The following is an 18,241-nucleotide window of genomic DNA, read 5'->3' as shown; positions in this document are numbered from 1 at the left end:
CTGCCCTCAGGTCCCCGGTCCGGGGGGGGGCGACCCCTCCGCAGGCTGCCAGCCATCCTCCGAAGAATTTGTAGGCGGAATGACGAGGTGGGGAGCAGCTCGTAACGTCTCAGGCCTGAGGGGCTGGTGGGGAGGAAGCAAGTCCCCAGCTGCGCTGCGACGACCTCCCGCGCGGCCTGCGGGGAACTACAACTCCCAGAGGGCCGCGAGGCCTGCGCATGCGCGCTGGCGGCGGTGGCCAGGCCACTGTCCCGCCCCCTCAGCGCGGCAACTGCAGAGGTGATTGGCTGCGGTCTCTCACCAGCCGTGAGTTCTGATTGGCTGAGGTGACAGTTGAGGCGGTTTCCGGAAGGGGGCGGTGGGAGGAGAGGCAATATGGCGGCGGAGAGCGCAGAGGGACCGCAGGAGATGATGGAGGGTGAGAGTCCGTCGGGGACCGGCACGACCGCGGCCGCTGAGGGACTTGGGACGGCCCGAGGGTGGCTGCCAGCTGCGTGCGGTGGGGCTTGTGGTCCCTCCGCGGCCGGGCAGCCCCCGGGTGTCCACCCCGAGGGCTACTGCCCTGGGGGGAAGCGAGCCCTGGCTGGCCGCCGAGCCGCGGTGGGCCGCCCGGGCCGGGGGGGCGGTGGGTGCGTTACCTGGGGCCTGGCGTTGATGCCTTCCCCCTCCCCGGGGGCTCCACGCGCCAAAGGTGGAAGAAATGGTTTTGTGGCGATGACCGTGACGTAAAAATTAAAGATAATAAGAAAGAAGTCCCCTGGCATGGCGATGCTTTTCCTCAGTCGCCCTGTGAAACGAGAGGAAATGCTGAAGCGGGGGGGGAGGAAGAGGAGCGAGGAGCTTCAGGTCCCCAGGGCCAGGGTGGACATCAGAGTTGTGTCTGGGTAAATGGTGAAGGGATCTCGCAGGTTGTGCTGGGGAGACGGTTGCTTTTATCTGCAGGGATCTCTTATTTATTTTTGATGCCTTTACTTCTTTGTGTCATTGGTACTATTGTACATGATACTGATTTTTTTTCTAAAAGCTTTTAAAATGTAATAGTTCTAATTCCATCTCCGTAATCTTTGGAATTGCACTTCATTGATCTAAGAAATTTCCTTTTTCCTCCAGTCTTCTTCCCAGATTGTTGGTTTTAGGAAGATGTGATGGGAGGAAAAAGTGCACCCAAAATCAAAGTAGAAACAAGGGGTAAGAGGCCTTTTATTTAAGACTAAACCTTTAATTTAGCTAATTTAGGATTTCTACTAACTGCATAGTGATATATGTGAATCCTGGTTATTATACCTGCTTGTTACTTCTTCCCCCCTATCCCACTGCTGAAAATAGCCTAATTCTGCTATTATGTATCTTACACAGTTGATAAGCGGATTGAATCAGAGGAGTCTGGAGATGAAGAAGGGAAGAAGCAAGCAGTTCGCTTAGTAACAGACCTCAGTCAGCAGAGCCTGAGAGATGAGCAGAATGGTGAGAACACAGGTACTTTGCCAACCTAAATCATCCTGTTAGGAAGTGTCGTCTTACTAGTGTTTACAGTAGCGTGTGTGTACCATTTCTTTGTGTTTCTTGTGGCCACGTGATGGTTTTATCTATGTTAGTGAGCAATGTGAATCTGCCCTAGAGCAATCTTCTTTAAAAATAAATACATTATAGCGTTATCATTGCTAAAATAAAGGCGCCTTCTTTTTATGGAATGGCTGATATTAAATCTCTGAGGGTTTTTTTATTTATTTATCCATCCACGTTTCTCTTTGAAATCTTTAATACCAAAATGCAAAACACCTTTATTAATTTTTTTTTTGGTGTGTGGAAACATAGTAACTTTCTGTTGAAGGATGCTGGAAATGTTTGTTAGATAGAAACAGCTTCCCATAATTCTGCTTTAGTGTATGTAGTTTTTTACCTAAAGAGTTGACAGATTCCTTTGGAAGGCGAAGAATACTATTTCCAGATAGAGTGAAAGAAGGTATCAGTTTGGGTTTTTTTTTAGTTATCAAAATTATATCTGTTTGCATAATCTTGACTTTAAACTTTTGCAACTATTTTTACCGTTTGTATTAGAACATTGGGTAGAAATGTTGACGGACTCTTTTTAAGCCTGTGCGTGTTTGATGGAAAGGTTTGCTTTTCAGTAGCTTGCATAGAATTTGTCAGAGCAGCTCCATCTCTGAAGACCCTGCGTGGCAATATTATCTGGGCTTTTGGTGCTAGCTGACAGTCTGAGGTGTAATAGCATCCCTTTGGTAGATACGTTCATGTGACTATTATTGGTTTGGAAATGAAAGTGAAATAATAAATATTCTGCAGCAAATTTTAATCCTTTTTGACTGTGCATCTACTGCAGATCCCTCCTAATCTTAACCTTGCCCATTGGAATTTGCAAAGGTATTTTCCAAAGTAGAAAAATATTTTGAGAATTTTAAATCTCGTCTCCTAACTATAAATGTTCTCTCTCTAGGTATTGTTGATCGTGTAAAAAAAAAAAAAAAAAAACCAAACAAACCAAAACCTAATATTAATTAAAAAATGCTGTGGTGATGTTTGTAATAGCATAAAAGCACGCCTCGCTAATTGTACATTCCAACCACTATATGATCAATACAACCATTCAGATCAGTCAGTCACAGTTTTCCTTTGCATGCATGTAACACTGAGTGTTTGTTCAGCTGACGTAATTTAGCTGTGCACTTGAGGTTATATTTTGTATGTTGTTCCCCTGGGAATTATAATATTGGAGAAAATACCGCAAGTGACATACTTGTATTCCAATGAAAGCAAGAAAAAGACATTCAGATTTGGCGGCTTAATTACATTGGATACTAATTGATGTAGTGTTACTTTTTCTTCTTCCAAACTGAATCCAAAGGATTCATAAAACTTCTAGGGCAGAAACCAAGCAGAGGAATAATTTTGGAACATTTGAGTTAGTTTCCGCAGCCAGCTTTTTTGTTTCTCAGCTGAAAGGAAAATGAGTTTTCTGCATTTTCCACAGAAGATCGTAAATAGAAAGAGGTCAAGCAGATGAAATTTCATATTTATAATTTAGCTAACTGTCTGAGGAATAGCGCTTCTGTTTAGAAAGCTTATAACTTAGCTATTTGTATTTTTCATGCATGTGTGGTTAAAAAGCATAGTTAAGCTTTTAATTGCTATAAATGCTTGTGGTAATGTGAACTTATGTAACTCAGTAACTACTGTTCCGTACTGCGGAATTTGGGTTTCCTGAATGTGGTATTTTTTTCCTACATCTGCAAAGCTGTGTAGCTCGCAGGCATGGGTTACACAAAAATTCGTTTAAGTAACTTCACTGCCAAAGCAATGTTTTTTCCCCCTTGAGAAACTTGCTGCATTAAAAATTGTGGACTAAAACACTGTTTGCATATTTACTGCATGAAAGTGAAATTACAGTTCCGTTTGTGAAGTGACTGTAGAAGGGTCAGTTTAGGGTCTTTTATGTCCACTTGGTTGATAAATAAAATGTTGGTTGACAATTGATAGGACTGTAAATTTGCTAGAACCATTTTTATTTCTCTTCTTTGAGAGAAAATGTATTTTAACATTATTATACCAATACTGATTTATCAGTGTTATCAGTATACACATCTCAGACTGCAATGTGGAGCGTGTTTTATATGCAATACATAAAGTTTATGAGAGTTGGTCCTATTGCGTAAATGCCAGTGCGTCTGTGTTCAATTTTAAATTGCTTTTATTTCAGTGAATTCGATACACATGTGCTGTGTGATTTGGTTTTGTGCCTTCAGACTTGTGTGCTTTTTTCCCCACACTGGCTCTACCGGGACTGGTCACTCAAAGCCATATGACAAAAATAGGAGGAGGGGATGTTCTTGTATCGATGAAGTTCCTTCATTCTCAGCTACCCTTTGACAGAACCCAGAACAGAGTATTTAACACATTGCCAAAATCAAACGTGTGTAAATGGTCTGTAATGGGTGCTGTGAAGAAATATGTAATTTTATAGAGAAGCCTGCCAGCCAAACAGGTTGAAAGATTATTTTTTTTTACTTGAATTTTTTTTTTTGGATGACAGACTTTTTTTACTGAGTGCATGACTGGCTTTACTGTTGGGAAACTTTAAAGTCTCAAAAGGAGAAGTTCCTTTTGAGCACTAACTTACTGCTAGTACAACTTAATACAAGGGGAATAGTTCGATTTTTTTTTTTTAATTATTTTTTTTAATGTGATATCTCAAGTAACTGTTGTGGCAAACTTTGGCTGCGTTCCTGTTGGCTTACAAGGGAGCTTGTTTGGCTTGGAGCACTTTGTACTGACAGCACCTTGCTCCCTAGAAATAGGTCAAAGAGGTGTAGCCTTGGTAGCAGCAGGGTAGTGTATCGCGCTCGCCTGCCGAAGTCCATAGCTCCTGATCTGGAAGAAAATTAAGAAAATTCAAGTGTTGCCCACTGCTAAAATGCAGACAGGCATATGCACGCCTGTCGGTTTTGGTGGCATTTCTACACTGCCATTCAATATCATCACGCCTAGCAGGTCATTTTGCATCCTCAAAATATACTTTATGCTCCCTGCTAATTTATGCTATAAAAAACATTAAAAGATGAGGGACGGAAGATTCCTTTTCAGTCTTAACTGCTGTAAGTCAGTTCAGTTAGTGCTCTTTCCTCTTTGAATGCCCAGGCAAGAGGAGTAGCCCAAATACAGCAAAGTAAATGATGGTGTGTGGAGCTGTCAAAACCTTGGAGTTTGATTGCAGTATTAGAAATTGTAATGCTTGTACTGTTCATCTTTACAATACTACTTACAATGCCAAGGATCAGTACGAAAAACACTTGTTAAGTATAGGGGACGTTTGGTGTTTACAAGAATGTTATAACCACGGTGAGCTATAAAAGTAGTCATTATTTCTGGGTTAATCGAATGAGGTTGCATACAGTAATGCAGGAGTTAATGCAAAAGGCTTTGGGATTTGACTGTAAAGTTCCTTGGGTTTTGGTAGTACGTACAGAAGCTACACACAGGAAATGGAAAGGGGTTGTGCTTCATATGTTTGTTTTGCAAAGTCGAATTAGACTTTCTTTGGAAATTGATGCAACCAGGACACCTTCTTCAAGAAATGGGAATCAGGCATGAATTATTCAGCATGAATCTATTCAGTAAACTTTGCTCCCTCTTGTGCTATGATAGAGGCACAGCAAATGTTGGGCTGTCTTCCATAGCTATAAAGGCATTTCCCAAGAAAATGTATGCGGTGTGATTATGTTTACTAGCATATCAGTGAGTTCAGCCAAACAAAAGAAGGGAGGTCCACGCCAAAGTGTGCATAACACTGACATAAACTGGCAGTATTTATGAAAGAACAGCTGAAGGGTGGTGTTGCTGAGATGCTTGGTCATTCCTGGCACTATCACTAGACAGTTTAGATTCCTTCTTGACAATGTTGGGTTAGGTTGTTGGAGGAGCACAAGACGCTTTGGATGGTGTATCTTCAGAGGGATGATCGCCTTAAGCGTAAAGAAAAGGTATACTGCCCAGATCAGTTTTAAGCCACCATTATTCAGTAGCCACACAGGCAGGCCAGGGAAGGTGCTGTTCTCTCTGTCTTTTGCATCTAGGCATGAAATTCTGTTGTTAAGAAAGTTTTTTTTCATGGCGAGCTGTCATGATGAAAGCCAAATAGGTGAAGTGTATTTTTAATGCAGCAGAATATCTGAACTGTTCATTTTGTGTGTTTCTTCTTTTGAGGAGCATTTGCTCCCTTTGTCTCTCCAGATGCTAGCCATTATTGTCTTGCCTTTAGCTATCAAATAGCAGAAGTTTAATGTATTTGCCTCTTCTGCAGGAGAAGCAGAGACACCAGTGGACATGGAGACAATTAGCCTGGACCCAGAAGCTGAGGTAAAGGCAGATTTTTGTCCTTATGGGCTTTATACAGCAGGAAGAAAAGGAAGGCAAAGGCAAGTATTGAAACCTGGTTAAAAGATCTAATTCTTCTGAAGGCACTGGCTGTCGTGATCTTCCCAGGAGATCAGAGCCTTTAGACTAGAAGTAGAGGCGTTTTATTCTTGATCAGTAGCTGAAGCGTCTTGTTAATAATGTAGAATTTTAAATGAAGCATGAAGGCACTGAAAATGGGGCTATGCTGCAAGCATTATTTATGGGCTACGAGCTTTTGTGAGAATATCTTTAATGAAATGATTGTTGCTGTCAGACCCATGATTTGTAATAGGCATAGCTGCTTAACCAGCTGTGTGCCTTGACATTGGCAGCCTCATGAGCCTGTTAGCTGGAGAGTTTTTGAGCTTGAGTGGTGAAGTGCTCTATTTCTCTTTGACTGACCTGCAAAACCGGAACATCTGGGGCTGGGCGGTGCACATGTGAAGTGCATCAGCTGATTGCCAGCGCAGAGTTAATGTTCACAGAACCACCAGTTTACTTGAACTGTCAGTGGTTCCTGTTCATCTGAGACCTGGAACTGGAAATAGCAAGATGTGCCCTAGCAAAGTGGGTAAAAGAATTTTATGTGACGCTTTATTCATGCTAGACAGCAGAATTGGTCTGTCTCAGTAAATTCACAATTTACTGCAAAAGACTTCTAATTTTGGCATAACAATACTCAGACTCAGGAGAGGGCTGTTGCCTTTTTGCAGATGCTGTGTTTGCAACTGACAAGCTTAGGCCACGTGCTTCATCTGTGGTGGTAAAATCATGTGCCAAACCCAGTTTTCACAAGCTCTTTGAAGGGGAGTTTTAATGAGCTGCACATTTTGTAAGACTCTAATTTTCCTTAGAACAAAGTACCAGGTTGATCTTTGAAGAGTGTTTTGAAACAGCTGCTGAATCTCTCTATTTCTCTTTCAGGACGTTGACTTGAATCATTTCCGAATTGGCAAGATTGAAGGATTTGAGGTGCTCAAGAAAGTGAAGGTAACTGCCCTAGGGAGTTGTAACTGGAGATTTTGCATACCTAACCTATAAGAGGACAGATAGAGGAGTCTCTTTGGCTGAGATCCTAACAAGTTCACTTCATGTTTAACTGAAGGGGGTAGTGGTTACCCATTTGTCAAGTAGTAATAAAAATCCTGGGGTTTTGCAAGTTGGTTTTGGAAGTGAATGAGAGACAATGCATCAGGGCTCATCCTAAGAGATACATTCTGTACTTGCACAGCACGTTTAACATAGAATAATGTAGATTGGACCTCTGGAGGTCTTTAGTAAACATCTCCTCAAAGCATCATCCATTTAGAGGATGCTGCGTAAGGTCTTCTCCAATCAAGCTCTTGAGTATTTCCAAAAGTGGAGATTACATAGCCTCTCTGGGCTGCTGTTCTAGTGTCTGACCATCTTCGTGGTAAAAAGATTTTCTTCTGTAGAGTTGGAATACAACAAGGAAAGATTCTATTAAAACAAACAAACAAACCCAAACGAAAAAAAAAACAGCAAAAACCAATGCGGGGGGAGGCGAACCCCTACCTTATTGTCTGTGTGGCAAAAGGCATTACATGCTGTCATTCATATCCATTTTCCTGTTTGTTTTTTAAACTTTTCCCCAACTATTAGACTCTCTGTCTCCGTCAGAATTTGATTAAACACATTGAGAACCTGGAGCAATTGCAGACCTTGCGGGAACTGGATCTCTATGACAATCAAATTCGGAAGATCGAGAACTTGGAGTCTCTAGTGGAACTTGAGTGAGTCCAGGGGAACCATCAGGATTAGGCTGAGGGTGGTTTGCTGCTCATTGAGTTACTCATACTGTACTTATTCCAGTATTTGTCACCCAGGCCTTTCTCATGATTCACTTGCGTGCTCTATGAAGGATAATATCTGTTCTCCATTGGTATTCAACCTGTGCAGTAAAGTAGGTTCATAATCCTGAAGCTCACCAGGGACAGTCAGCTGGAAATGAAACGTGTGCTGTATAAGGCAGTGAGAATGATAGGTGGCTGCAGCTTCTGTGCAGGTATTGAAGCGCTCAGGCACTCCTTGCTCTTGGCAGCGAGAGCTCCATAATGTGTGTTTATTCCTGCAGAAAGTGACAAGATATTTCAGGTGAGACTAGGACATTTTCTGGGGGGTGTTAGGGAAGGAGTAGGGCTCTTCCCAGTTTCTGGCACTTGGCTGTGATCACTCTGGAGATACAGTACAGCACTGTCCTCCTGGGGGTGAGGAGGAGTGACCTACTTCTCCAGAGTCTTAACTGCTTCATGCTTATGGGAGGCCTTGATGTAGTCCTATCAGAGGCAGATCTTGTAGGCACATACCTTTCCCAAGAAATATGTAGTACTGAAGACTGGCTTCCTCCCATAATGGTAGCTCCATGGCTGGCAAAAATGATGGCCTTTTTTTTTTTTTTTTACCCCCTGATGCAGTAGAAGTATTTTGAAAGTTGTATTTGTTGTCATTTCTGATAAAAAGGTATGACACTTACCACTCTAGCTTCAAGGCCTAGCAAAGTGCTTGATGTCTGCAGATAGTGAGGTTCCCCACCAATTCACAAGTGCCTCTTCCAGAATCATCCACGATGTACTGAAGAGACCTTTGTTTTGTTTTACCTTAGGATCCTGGACATCTCCTTTAACGTTCTGCGACACATTGAAGGACTAGATCGGCTTACCCAACTTAAAAAACTCTTCCTTGTCAACAACAAAATCAGCAAAATCGAGAATTTGAGCAGCTTGCAGATGCTACAGATGTTAGAGTTGGGATCCAATCGAATTCGGGTAGGCTTGCTCTACAAGGTGTTAGCTAGAGAGGTTTGAGCTCTTTGGCTGAAGTGCCTTTTCTGAAAGTGCACTTCATTGACTCTTACTTGCAATTTTGTTCTTTTTATTGTTCCAGTCATTTAATGTGTAATTGCTTATTGCTGCTCATGCTGGATCCTTTAATTATGAATGCATGTAGTGCCTGGCTACTGAATTACTATTTATGAATTTCTCTCTTTAATGAACTCATGCATTCCCTGTGTGTTGCCTTTTGCAGATGATGGTTTCCTCCTGCTAGAGAGCCAAGCCTATCAACGCTAGCAATTAGTGTTTTCTTTTACCTTCCTAGAGGCTGGCAGTGTGTTGATAAAACCTATTGAATGTGAATTTCATTCTAGTTTGATTTGTATGTGTAATTGATGACTGATGTAGCAGGTTAGTCTCACTCAGGAAAAAGATTTTTCTTGGGACTTTGCTCTGAAATATCTCAAAAACCTGGTACTGTTCTGCTGATGACTTTTTTTTTTTTATTGTGCAGTTTGTGACTTCTTCAATTTAGATGATTTAAAATCTGTGCCACTTACAGGGAAGCAGTTCTGAGTAGTCTCTCCTGTCCTTACGGAGACATTAAATTAACTATTAATTTTTTAGAAGCTTTTTCAATTATATAGGCTTTAGAAAATACTTGTAACAGCTGAGTGCATTTCAACCTTAAAATTGTAAGTGGGAAGTGCCAACTTAGGCAATCTGTGAAAAATTCCTTGTTATGCTGGAAGAGCAAATAGGAAAAGAACTGTTTGCCCTCTGTATTTCAAGCTTTGTGGAAGCACACTTCTCCTTCTAGAAAAGAAGGAAACTTCAGCTATTATAAACAGACTTTTAAGGCAGAAATGTGTGCTGCTTTTGTGAAATGAAAAGACTTTATTTTGCTCCTAAAGCTAAACTGGACTGAATCCTTTTCCATCCAAAGGAATTTCTCCTTTGCAAATTAAGTTACTTAGGTGAATAAATCCAGAGTGTGAGAACATCAGCCAGATCACATAAGTGCTTAGGAACCTTAGAGTTTGCATAGGTTGGGGGAACATGAGTTAGAGAGAGATGTACTTTCCTGTATTCAGAAACATAACAGGCTAAGCATACTGATCCTTATATTAAGCAAGACTGTACTGTATTTGTATCTAAGCATCATTACCTTCTGGAAAAAAAATCCGGCTAGATTTATGAATTGATACTTAGGTGGTACATGAACGCTAATGTTGTCAAGCCAAAGAATATCTTTTAAACAACTGGGTTAGATTTGACTTATGGGTGTTTTCTCAGTGTTGAGCCTGAGCATATTAACAAAACAGCCAAAAAATCCAAAGTTATTACTGTATGGTTAACATGAGCTTCTTAAATTGCTTTACTTCTAGCATTTTTTCTGTTCATCTGTTAATTCGATTCTGGCTTCTTCAAACAGCACTGCTCTATGCTTCTAATTGCTTTACTGGAGTGAGTACCCTGCGCCTAGGCTGGGCATGATGAAATACATCTCATGTTATTTGGGGGCACCTAGAACTCTTAATAATTTTCTGTTAGTAGGGCGGCCTGGTACGTGCTTTAATGTGCTTTATTGTGCTATGTACTAAGGTGGGCATATCCTTCACTCTTTAGGGTAAAAGCCTGTGGACTGTCTGTTCAGGTAGCGTTCTTGGCTCTGAGGTGCCTGACATAGTCATCCCCTGTGCGTTAAAGCTTCTGCAGTAATGCTGTCTTAGTTTGCCACACACTCTAACCTTTCAGAGTGCACTTGCCCTGGAGTCTGGCATGACTTACTAAGCACTCGTAGTTCTGCTCCTTTTGTATGAATGGTGGGGAAGAACAACTTTATGGTTGAGCTGATGCATTTCGTGCTTTTTTCCCAAAGCTGAACTGAGGCAACTGTAAGGCAAGCATTTCTGTATTTTTTTCATTAGGTTTTTTCCCCCTCATGTCCATCTGTTTCATACTAAGTGTGGCGTTTTCATAGCTTTTAAATATTTTGGGTTTTTTCCCCGTGATTATTTCCTCTCAGTATCCTGAGAGTCACGAGTGTTTCCTCCTCAGGGTTGAGGGAGCTACCAGTGAGCAACAAAGCTATCACTTTCTTGCAAGGTGAAAACAGGGGTAAGTCCACAGGCTAGAAGGAGGGTGAATCCAAATCTGGGCTGATAAACACCTTACGTTGAATCTGTTGGCAATTGTGGGATAGAGCTTGAAGAGCTTCTTTCCTTTACAGAGTACGTATATAAATAGATAGTGTGTGTGTTTGTGTCCATCTTCCTCTTCCTTGCTTCATACACACGCGGATAAATGTGCACACATAGAATAATCTAAGTGATGCTAGGACTCAGTAGCTTGTCTCACCAGCACTACTAATCCCTGAAACTCTTCCAAGCAGGCAGGATGTGGAAAAGCTGAGATGTCACAAGGTACTTGAGCACAGATGCATAGCTCTGTGTGTATCTATATCCGTATTACTGTTCTTCTGTGAGATGAAGTCTGGTTTTAAGATTCTTGTCTCTCTTAACAGCACCATTTTTTTGAATTAAGAGGCTTTCCCCTGGAAAAAAATAATATTTTTTTTTCCTTCTCTTTACAGGAGCCTTTTCTAAGCCCACCCTTTTTCCCTTTTCTTGCCCCTTTTTTCTCTCTTCTATTTGCTTTCTGGTGCCCCCTTTCTTTGTAAAAATAAAGAATATGATTCTTCTTGATGCCTCACAGAGGTCCTTATTTTCTCCCACTGAAGGCTGAGCTCAGGATTTAAACTGGTATAGTGTGTATGTTCTGCCAGTAGCATCTCTATTTAAAACACGTAAATCACTTGGTATGTGTGTGCTCTGCCAGTAGCATGAATATATAGCCAGTAATTAACTATATTAACACATACACCCATGAGACAGTTAACCTTGCTTATGACAGAGAAACTGTTGTGCAGAGAAGCTGAACAGCTTGCCTCTGACTGTGTTATGCAGTGGCTGATGGTCAGGACTAAACTTGCAAATTGTATTTTCTCCTCTTGGACTCTCTTTCCATTCACTAGTGACAGATTTTTGTTGCTTCCCAAATGGGTATCTCCTTCCCTGGAAACACGTCGTAGCCCAGGGAGTGGCACCCTCACTGCTTCCTGAGCCTTTTCACTCTCTGCTCTTGCTGCCTGGACAGTGGAGGCAACAGCTGGGACAAAGCGACGTGACCCGTGCTGAAAATCAGTGAATGCTAGTGCCACGAGCCAGCTGTCACACAGGCTATGGTTCACTGTCACTGCACAGAGTCCTGCGCTTACTCTGCTCTCGGGTCACAAGGGAGGCCCTGCCTTTGTGTTGTGGAATCGGCAGTTTTGTGTTTCTCAGGAGTGCAGCTCCGTGGGTCAAGGCTATAAAATGCCAGCCGCATCTGCAGGTTGGAGGTTTTGCATCACAGCCATAACGCTGTCTCCACTGGTCACTTTGCAGGCAATTGAAAACATTGACACCTTGGCTAACCTTGACAGTCTGTTCCTTGGAAAGAATAAAATCACCAAGCTCCAGAACTTGGATGCACTGACAAACTTGACTGTGCTCAGTATACAGGTATTGATTGTACTTTGTACTGTTGTGTTTTGAACAGCCTTGATTACGTGAACCACCTTGTAATTTATGATAAGCTCTTCTGATTCAGCAGGTCTTCAGTGTTTGAGTCAAACTCCGGTACTGGAAGAAAGTATGATATTCTCTGTGCTGGCTTTTCTCATCCTTTCATACTAAACGAGATTGACAGACACTGATAAAAAGTAAAAACAAATGTTTGATTTTTATGGAAGAGAGAACAGGAAATTAGTGTTACCCTCCATTTCCTTCCTGAAATATTGTTTCCTAATATATTGCAGTAACATCAAATGAGTTACTCCAGGGAAGTCGTTACAATGGCAGTGGGCTCAGTGTCGCTGCTCTCTTCCTGAAGAGGGAAGAAGTGTGAACAAGCCTGTGCTAAATGAAATCTGTCCTTTAACATGGTTATGGAAAGCTTCTGCCTTTTTAAAAGGTGGAATAAAAGATACTCTGCTGATTTCTTTCATTGAGTCTCTTCCACATCCGTATGACAATGTTACTGCATTCTAACATCTCTTACAGCTGTTGGTAAGAAAGGCATACTTAGTACGCGTTGTATGCATCATTATTCTACAGGACATAAAGAAATAGATACAACAGAGTGTGTTGGGATTAAAGTATTGTAACTTCTCTTCTGACCATTGCATTAAAAAGACCTACAGAATGAATGCTATTAATGTGTAGGCCTGTTGTTTCTAAAGACACCAAATGGAAAACTTTCAGGCTACAGCTTTTGATGGGAAGGTCAGAGGCGGATTCTTCTAAACCTTGAGATTTGTCTCCCAGGGAACTTCCTTTGTGCATTGGTGATACAGAGATCAGATGAGCTGAGCTCGTGAGATCAGGCCCAAGCAGACTGTTTCACCTTCCCATCCGTACTTCAGAGAAATGCTTTTTCTCCAATAACTCACTTGGGTTTTGGTTTGTTTAGAGAGGACTTAAACTGCTGTTACACTTTCAGAATAACCGTCTGACCAAGATTGAGGGGCTGCAGAGCCTGGTGAATTTGCGTGAGTTGTACCTCAGCCACAATGGCATCGAAGTCATCGAGGGACTGGAGAACAATGTGAGCAGGCTCTTGCGAACTGTGTGACAGAACTGTTGCCCTGTGCCGGTCTTGTTAGCGGCTGTGCTTTCCTGGAAGTTTTTGTTCCTCGCCGTCCCCAGTTCCATGTGGGGACCGAGTCTTTTGAAAAGACCACAAAGATCCAAGTATTTGTTATGTTTAAATAATTTGCATGGGTGAAGCTTCTCTGGATCTTCTGCAGTAGAATTGTTTTCATGACGTGGGGAGGGGAAGCACAAGTTACAGAAGCCTGTAGTGTTTTCATTCTCACCCAACGGTAGATGCCATTGTCAGAGAATAGAGACAATCTAGAACGTAGTTGGCTGCGTGCAAGGCAGGAAAAATAACCTTTTTTCTAAAACTGTTGAGTTTCCTGCTGCAAAAAGTTTGTTCAGCTCTGCTCCTCAAGAGGACACTTGTGATCTGATTTTTAATGGATTCCTCCTCTTAACGTACTATGAGGAAAGCTCACTTCTTAGGAGCCCTTGGCTGGCAGTTGCCATCTGGCCAGTAACTGCTTTCATTTGTCAGGTGGCATCGGGGGGGGGGGGGTAACCCAGCTTAATTAAAAACAGTCTTCCCTCCTGTGTTTAGGCAGAGAGAGTTCTTGTGCTGCATGTAAGCAACTGGCAATAACGTGTCTTTTGCTTCTGACAGTTTCCATCTCTGGGCCTCAAAGTGGGACAGAGAAGATGAAAGGAAATCCTGTCTAACGGTTTTGTGTTTGCTTGTCTAGAACAAACTCACGATGCTGGACATTGCATCCAACAGAATCAAGAAGATTGAAAATATCAGTCACCTAACAGAGCTGCAGGAATTCTGGGTAAGGCTGGAGCTGTTCCCTGAAATGTCTGTACAATGGTGAAAGAAATCCTTCTGATAGGGAGCAGTGGGAGGGTGGTGCACACATACGTCTTGGAGTAAATGCTTCTCATTCCGTTGACCGGCTTTAAGATCTTGACAGTCCGCAGGGATAGAGTATGTGATGGTTTCCCCAAAGGAAGGAGTTGAGCTTAAAAAAAATCTCTGCCGGGCTTTGCTTAGTGGTGATGAGCCTGTCTCTACCCAGGAAATAGGCCCTGCCTTCATGCTTGTGATAGTTATGAAACAGCCCTACTGTGTCCTATTTTTGCAGATCTCATCTTTCTTTAGGTGAGCGTGGCAGTGTAAGGGGGGAAGCTGATAACTGTCTCACCACTGCACTGGAGCACAGTACCTGTTTAGAGCAGAGTTGTTGTGTTTGTGTCGTTATAAATGTGAAGCAAATGAAACCATCTTCTGGTTTACTTCCATTCCTGTGAGGTAGATGACTGTTTAGGGTTCCCTCTGTTTGTTTCTGGCACCCTAAATAGCTAAACCCTTTGTCATTCATAAGTCTGGTCAGGAAATATGCAAGACAGCCCCTCCTGAAACATCGGTACCCTGCCGTGTTTGGGAGCTGTGTACAAATCTGCTCATGTCTGGGGGGAAAGAGCAGCAGATGTTCATGAGCTGGTGTTGTGTGAGAAGGGGCAAAGTGGTTTTGGCAGAAAATAAACCCCCTTGCGTTCTAACACTCCTCACCGAGGTGGGAGGCTAGCTGCAGCTAGGTTTAAATTCTGAGTGATGCCCAATTCAGCATTATCAGTCCAATTGCGTTTAATATGTATTAAACTACTACAATTTGGATACACTAATAGCGGACTGCACCTTCAGCCTAGTCATACTCATGAACTAGCACGGCCACTCTGGAGTCTTTGGTCGCGTTCAGTGGGAAACCGAAACGACTAGCTACTTAAACAGTGCAGTTTATTTAAACAACAGATATATAGGTTCTTAGGATTGCCGGTGATAAAGACACTGTCTGCAAAGCACGTGCTTTGTATTCTTACATATACAAAATGCGCGACAAGGTTATAAACGGCACAGCCTGGCTATAAATGTAGGAAAGAGATTCTCTAGAGAAATTTCTTAAGTTTCCCGAGAAAGCACTCGGTATAATCTAAGTCTTATCCAAAGGCATCCCTATGCGAGGGAAAAAGGCTCAGCCCGTCGACTCATCCCGGAACTCAGTGATGGAGTTCTTCGCGATGGTGTCTTCCCTGGTATCCCCCCTCTCTCGGGCTATTTTTATACTATTTGTTATCTTCAAGGTGGAGTTTGAGTGACTTTAGTCATACGTACTTGTATTATGATTGGTGTAAAATTCTCTTGCTTCACAATTAAAGGTATAGTTTACGAGAAATTCAGGGCGCAGGCTCAAGAAGGAGTGGCCACACCTTGGAGGCGGGTAGCCTTCAGGATGGAGGTGTGTTTTGGTATTATAATGAGCAAAGTTGGCACAAAGGACAGCATTTCATCAAAATTTGACAAAATATTGGCTCAGGCTAGTGAACAGGCAGCTAATTGGCAGCTTATCTGTTTCATGGTACCATCCCGTTCCTGTATCTGCATGAGACAAGGCCACGGAATAATTATCTTCCATTCCGTATCTCATGTAGCTTCGCAAGCATCGTACAAGGAATTGCAGATGTTGCGTTGCATGCGTGAACAATGCTGTCCTTTGGTATTTTTGGCCAATTTGGTAATTATTCCACAGTTGGCACACGCTTTAGCTCTTGTAGAGTTTCTGTGTGTCGAGGCTGAGAATAAGAGTTGCGCTGCTTAATGTCTGTCACTTGGAGTTCAGTTATTTAAACTCTTGGGCAGAGGCTGAGATAAAAGGAGTTGGAAAGCAGCTGCAAACGGAACCAAGGTAGAGGCTGAGTCCAGGCTACTCGGCCTGTTTTCCTCATCTTGCAGAGTGGCTTAGCAGATGCCTAGTAGCGTTACCTGGTCGTGCCTATTCCATAAGGAACTCTTTAAATAACAGGAGCCGAGAAGCCCATTTAACATAACATCTTTTGGGCGGTAAAAATGACAGTGCAGCGTGGCTGGCTTGGGACCTGTCGTGATCCTTTGCAGTTTCCTCCAGTCTTCCTCTTTGCTGTTGCCCCGCTTATAGAAGGCGGTGTTGCACAGCTGTTTCCACTTGTTTTCCAGAAAGCAAAGGGAAGATCCTAACCTCGTTGGACTTCCTTTGCAAAAACAGTAGTGTGTTTAAAGAGTCCTTTGTCAAAGCAGAGCATTTGGCCAAGCTCTGTTAGCTGAACCCAGAAGATGCCCTCCTGACTTTTTTCTACTTTAACACTGTGGGGGTTTTTTAAGAAAAAAAAAAAAAGGTTGTATGCTTTTTAATGAAGAGCGGGGCAGAACTTTCTTTGATGTGAACAAGTGTTGCATCTACTAATTTATATTTTTTCACTGACTGTAGAGCTGAAGCCATGTAACAAAATCCTTTAACGCCTTAAGGAAGCAGAATTTCAAATCCTAGATACGGTGGGAATCTTCTAACAAGTTTCCCAGTGCCACTTCCCCAGTGGAGGGACTGAGACACATCTGAAGGTTGAGTGACTTGGCTGAAATAATGTTGCGATTAGCTGTAGCAGAATGAAAGAGCTGGCAGGTTTTCTTCAGAATCTTAGTCCAGGGTCTTAACTACAAAGCCATCTTCAGCTGGAACACTGGCAGCCCCGATGATGAAGCAGTTTTCTTTCACTGAACTAGCTGGAGGGAGGCAGCTGGAGAAAACGGAGCTCTTCTCTGCCACGCAGCAAACAGGGTGCACAAAGTTACCAGGTTATCGTGGGTGCCCGAAGCGAGGAAGAACAGTTGTTAAGGGGGGCCAGAGCCAATCCATTGATTTTTTTTTTTATTATTATTTATTTATTTTTATTTAAAAGTGGTATTGCTCTGGTGACTGCCTCTACATCCAAAAGCAACGGGTGGCTGAAGTCTCTAGTCTGGACAGCACGTCCAGCCTTGCACGCTTTGCTTCCTTGCCAGGCAGTTGAAGCACTCATCCCCTTGGATGGAATTCCTTTGCAGTGCCAGCAGAGAGGCAGCTCCCAGGCTGACAGGAGGAGAGCTTGGCGCTTTCTCTGGAGGGCAGAAGCAGGTTTTGTGGGGAAGCGATGTAAAGGGGAGAAGAAAAATTCACTTCTCACATCAGTTTGGGACGTTTTTTAATGTTTCCTGGGAAGTCATTAAAGATACAGATGTCACAGTGGAAGAAAATCTTGACATAAAGATTTCCAACCCTTAAATGAACAGGCTGGGACACTATATAAAGAGACTGTCTCAGTGTCTTGCTGGGTCTTTCCCAGCATAATGCTTGGACTGGATATGCTGTCTGAAGGGTGGAGCGTTTGACTGGCAACCCCGGGCAGCGTGGGCAAGTTGGAGAGGGTTAGCGAGGCCTGGAGTGTGAGACAGGAGAGCATTTCTCAGAGGTTCCAGGGGGAGAAGGATCATGTAGACAGGGTGGTCTTACATGTGTGTGAAGACTGTGCAGCGTTGTTGCCCCCGGGTGGTAGTGATCCTCCTGAGCAGCGTCGGTGTGGCTAGGTTCCTGCTAACCAGGCTTACCTTGGGAGTGTCTGTTTGTGTGAGCGTGCCTGTTTGTGCTCTGCAGATGAATGATAATCTCATCGAGAGCTGGAGCGACCTGGATGAGCTGAAAGGAGCGAAGAACTTGGAAACTGTATATCTGGAGCGAAACCCCTTGCAGAAAGATCCCCAGTACCGGCGCAAAATCATGCTGGCCCTCCCAACTGTCCGGCAGATCGATGCCACGTTTGTTCGATTCTGAGCCTCCTGCTGCCCTCTCTCTCTCCTGCCCTCCTCGGAGAAATGTCCCAGCTGGGTTTTTTTTATCCACTTACCACTCCCCAGGTCTTCAGTACACTGACACTCGAAGAGCAAATGGTCAATAAAAAGCACTGAATACCAGATCTTGTGTACAATGCACTCATTGTTTTTGAAATGTTGTTGTTATTATTATTATTATTATTAAATCTTAACACAAGAGA

At 42.9% G+C, this 18,241-nt stretch overlaps 1 protein-coding gene across 4 annotated transcripts; it reads left to right on the top strand.

Moving 5' to 3' along the window:
* Positions 1 to 315: 315 nt before the first annotated feature.
* PPP1R7 (protein phosphatase 1 regulatory subunit 7) lies at positions 316 to 18,241 on the top strand. Of its 4 annotated transcripts, none has more exons than XM_074591213.1 (11): positions 329 to 418; positions 1,111 to 1,188; positions 1,357 to 1,476; positions 5,816 to 5,871; positions 6,835 to 6,900; positions 7,534 to 7,664; positions 8,534 to 8,696; positions 12,152 to 12,268; positions 13,248 to 13,352; positions 14,089 to 14,175; positions 17,845 to 18,241. In XM_074591213.1, the coding sequence occupies exons 2-11, from the start codon at positions 1,146 to 1,148 to the stop codon at positions 18,019 to 18,021; spliced, it is 1,065 nt and encodes a 354-aa protein (XP_074447314.1). In that variant the 5' UTR covers positions 329 to 418; positions 1,111 to 1,145; the 3' UTR covers positions 18,022 to 18,241. The 4 variants fall into 4 exon arrangements, with proteins under 4 accessions (XP_074447317.1, XP_074447315.1, XP_074447314.1 ...); XM_074591215.1 differs by having other exon boundaries at positions 344 to 418; positions 1,357 to 1,464; XM_074591216.1 differs by lacking the exon at positions 1,111 to 1,188 and having other exon boundaries at positions 316 to 418; positions 1,357 to 1,464.

The sequence above is a fragment of the Larus michahellis genome, chromosome 6, assembly GCF_964199755.1.
Source record: "Larus michahellis chromosome 6, bLarMic1.1, whole genome shotgun sequence".
Lineage (NCBI taxonomy): Eukaryota > Metazoa > Chordata > Aves > Charadriiformes > Laridae > Larus > Larus michahellis.
This window is presented reverse-complemented; position numbering and strand designations above follow the sequence as displayed.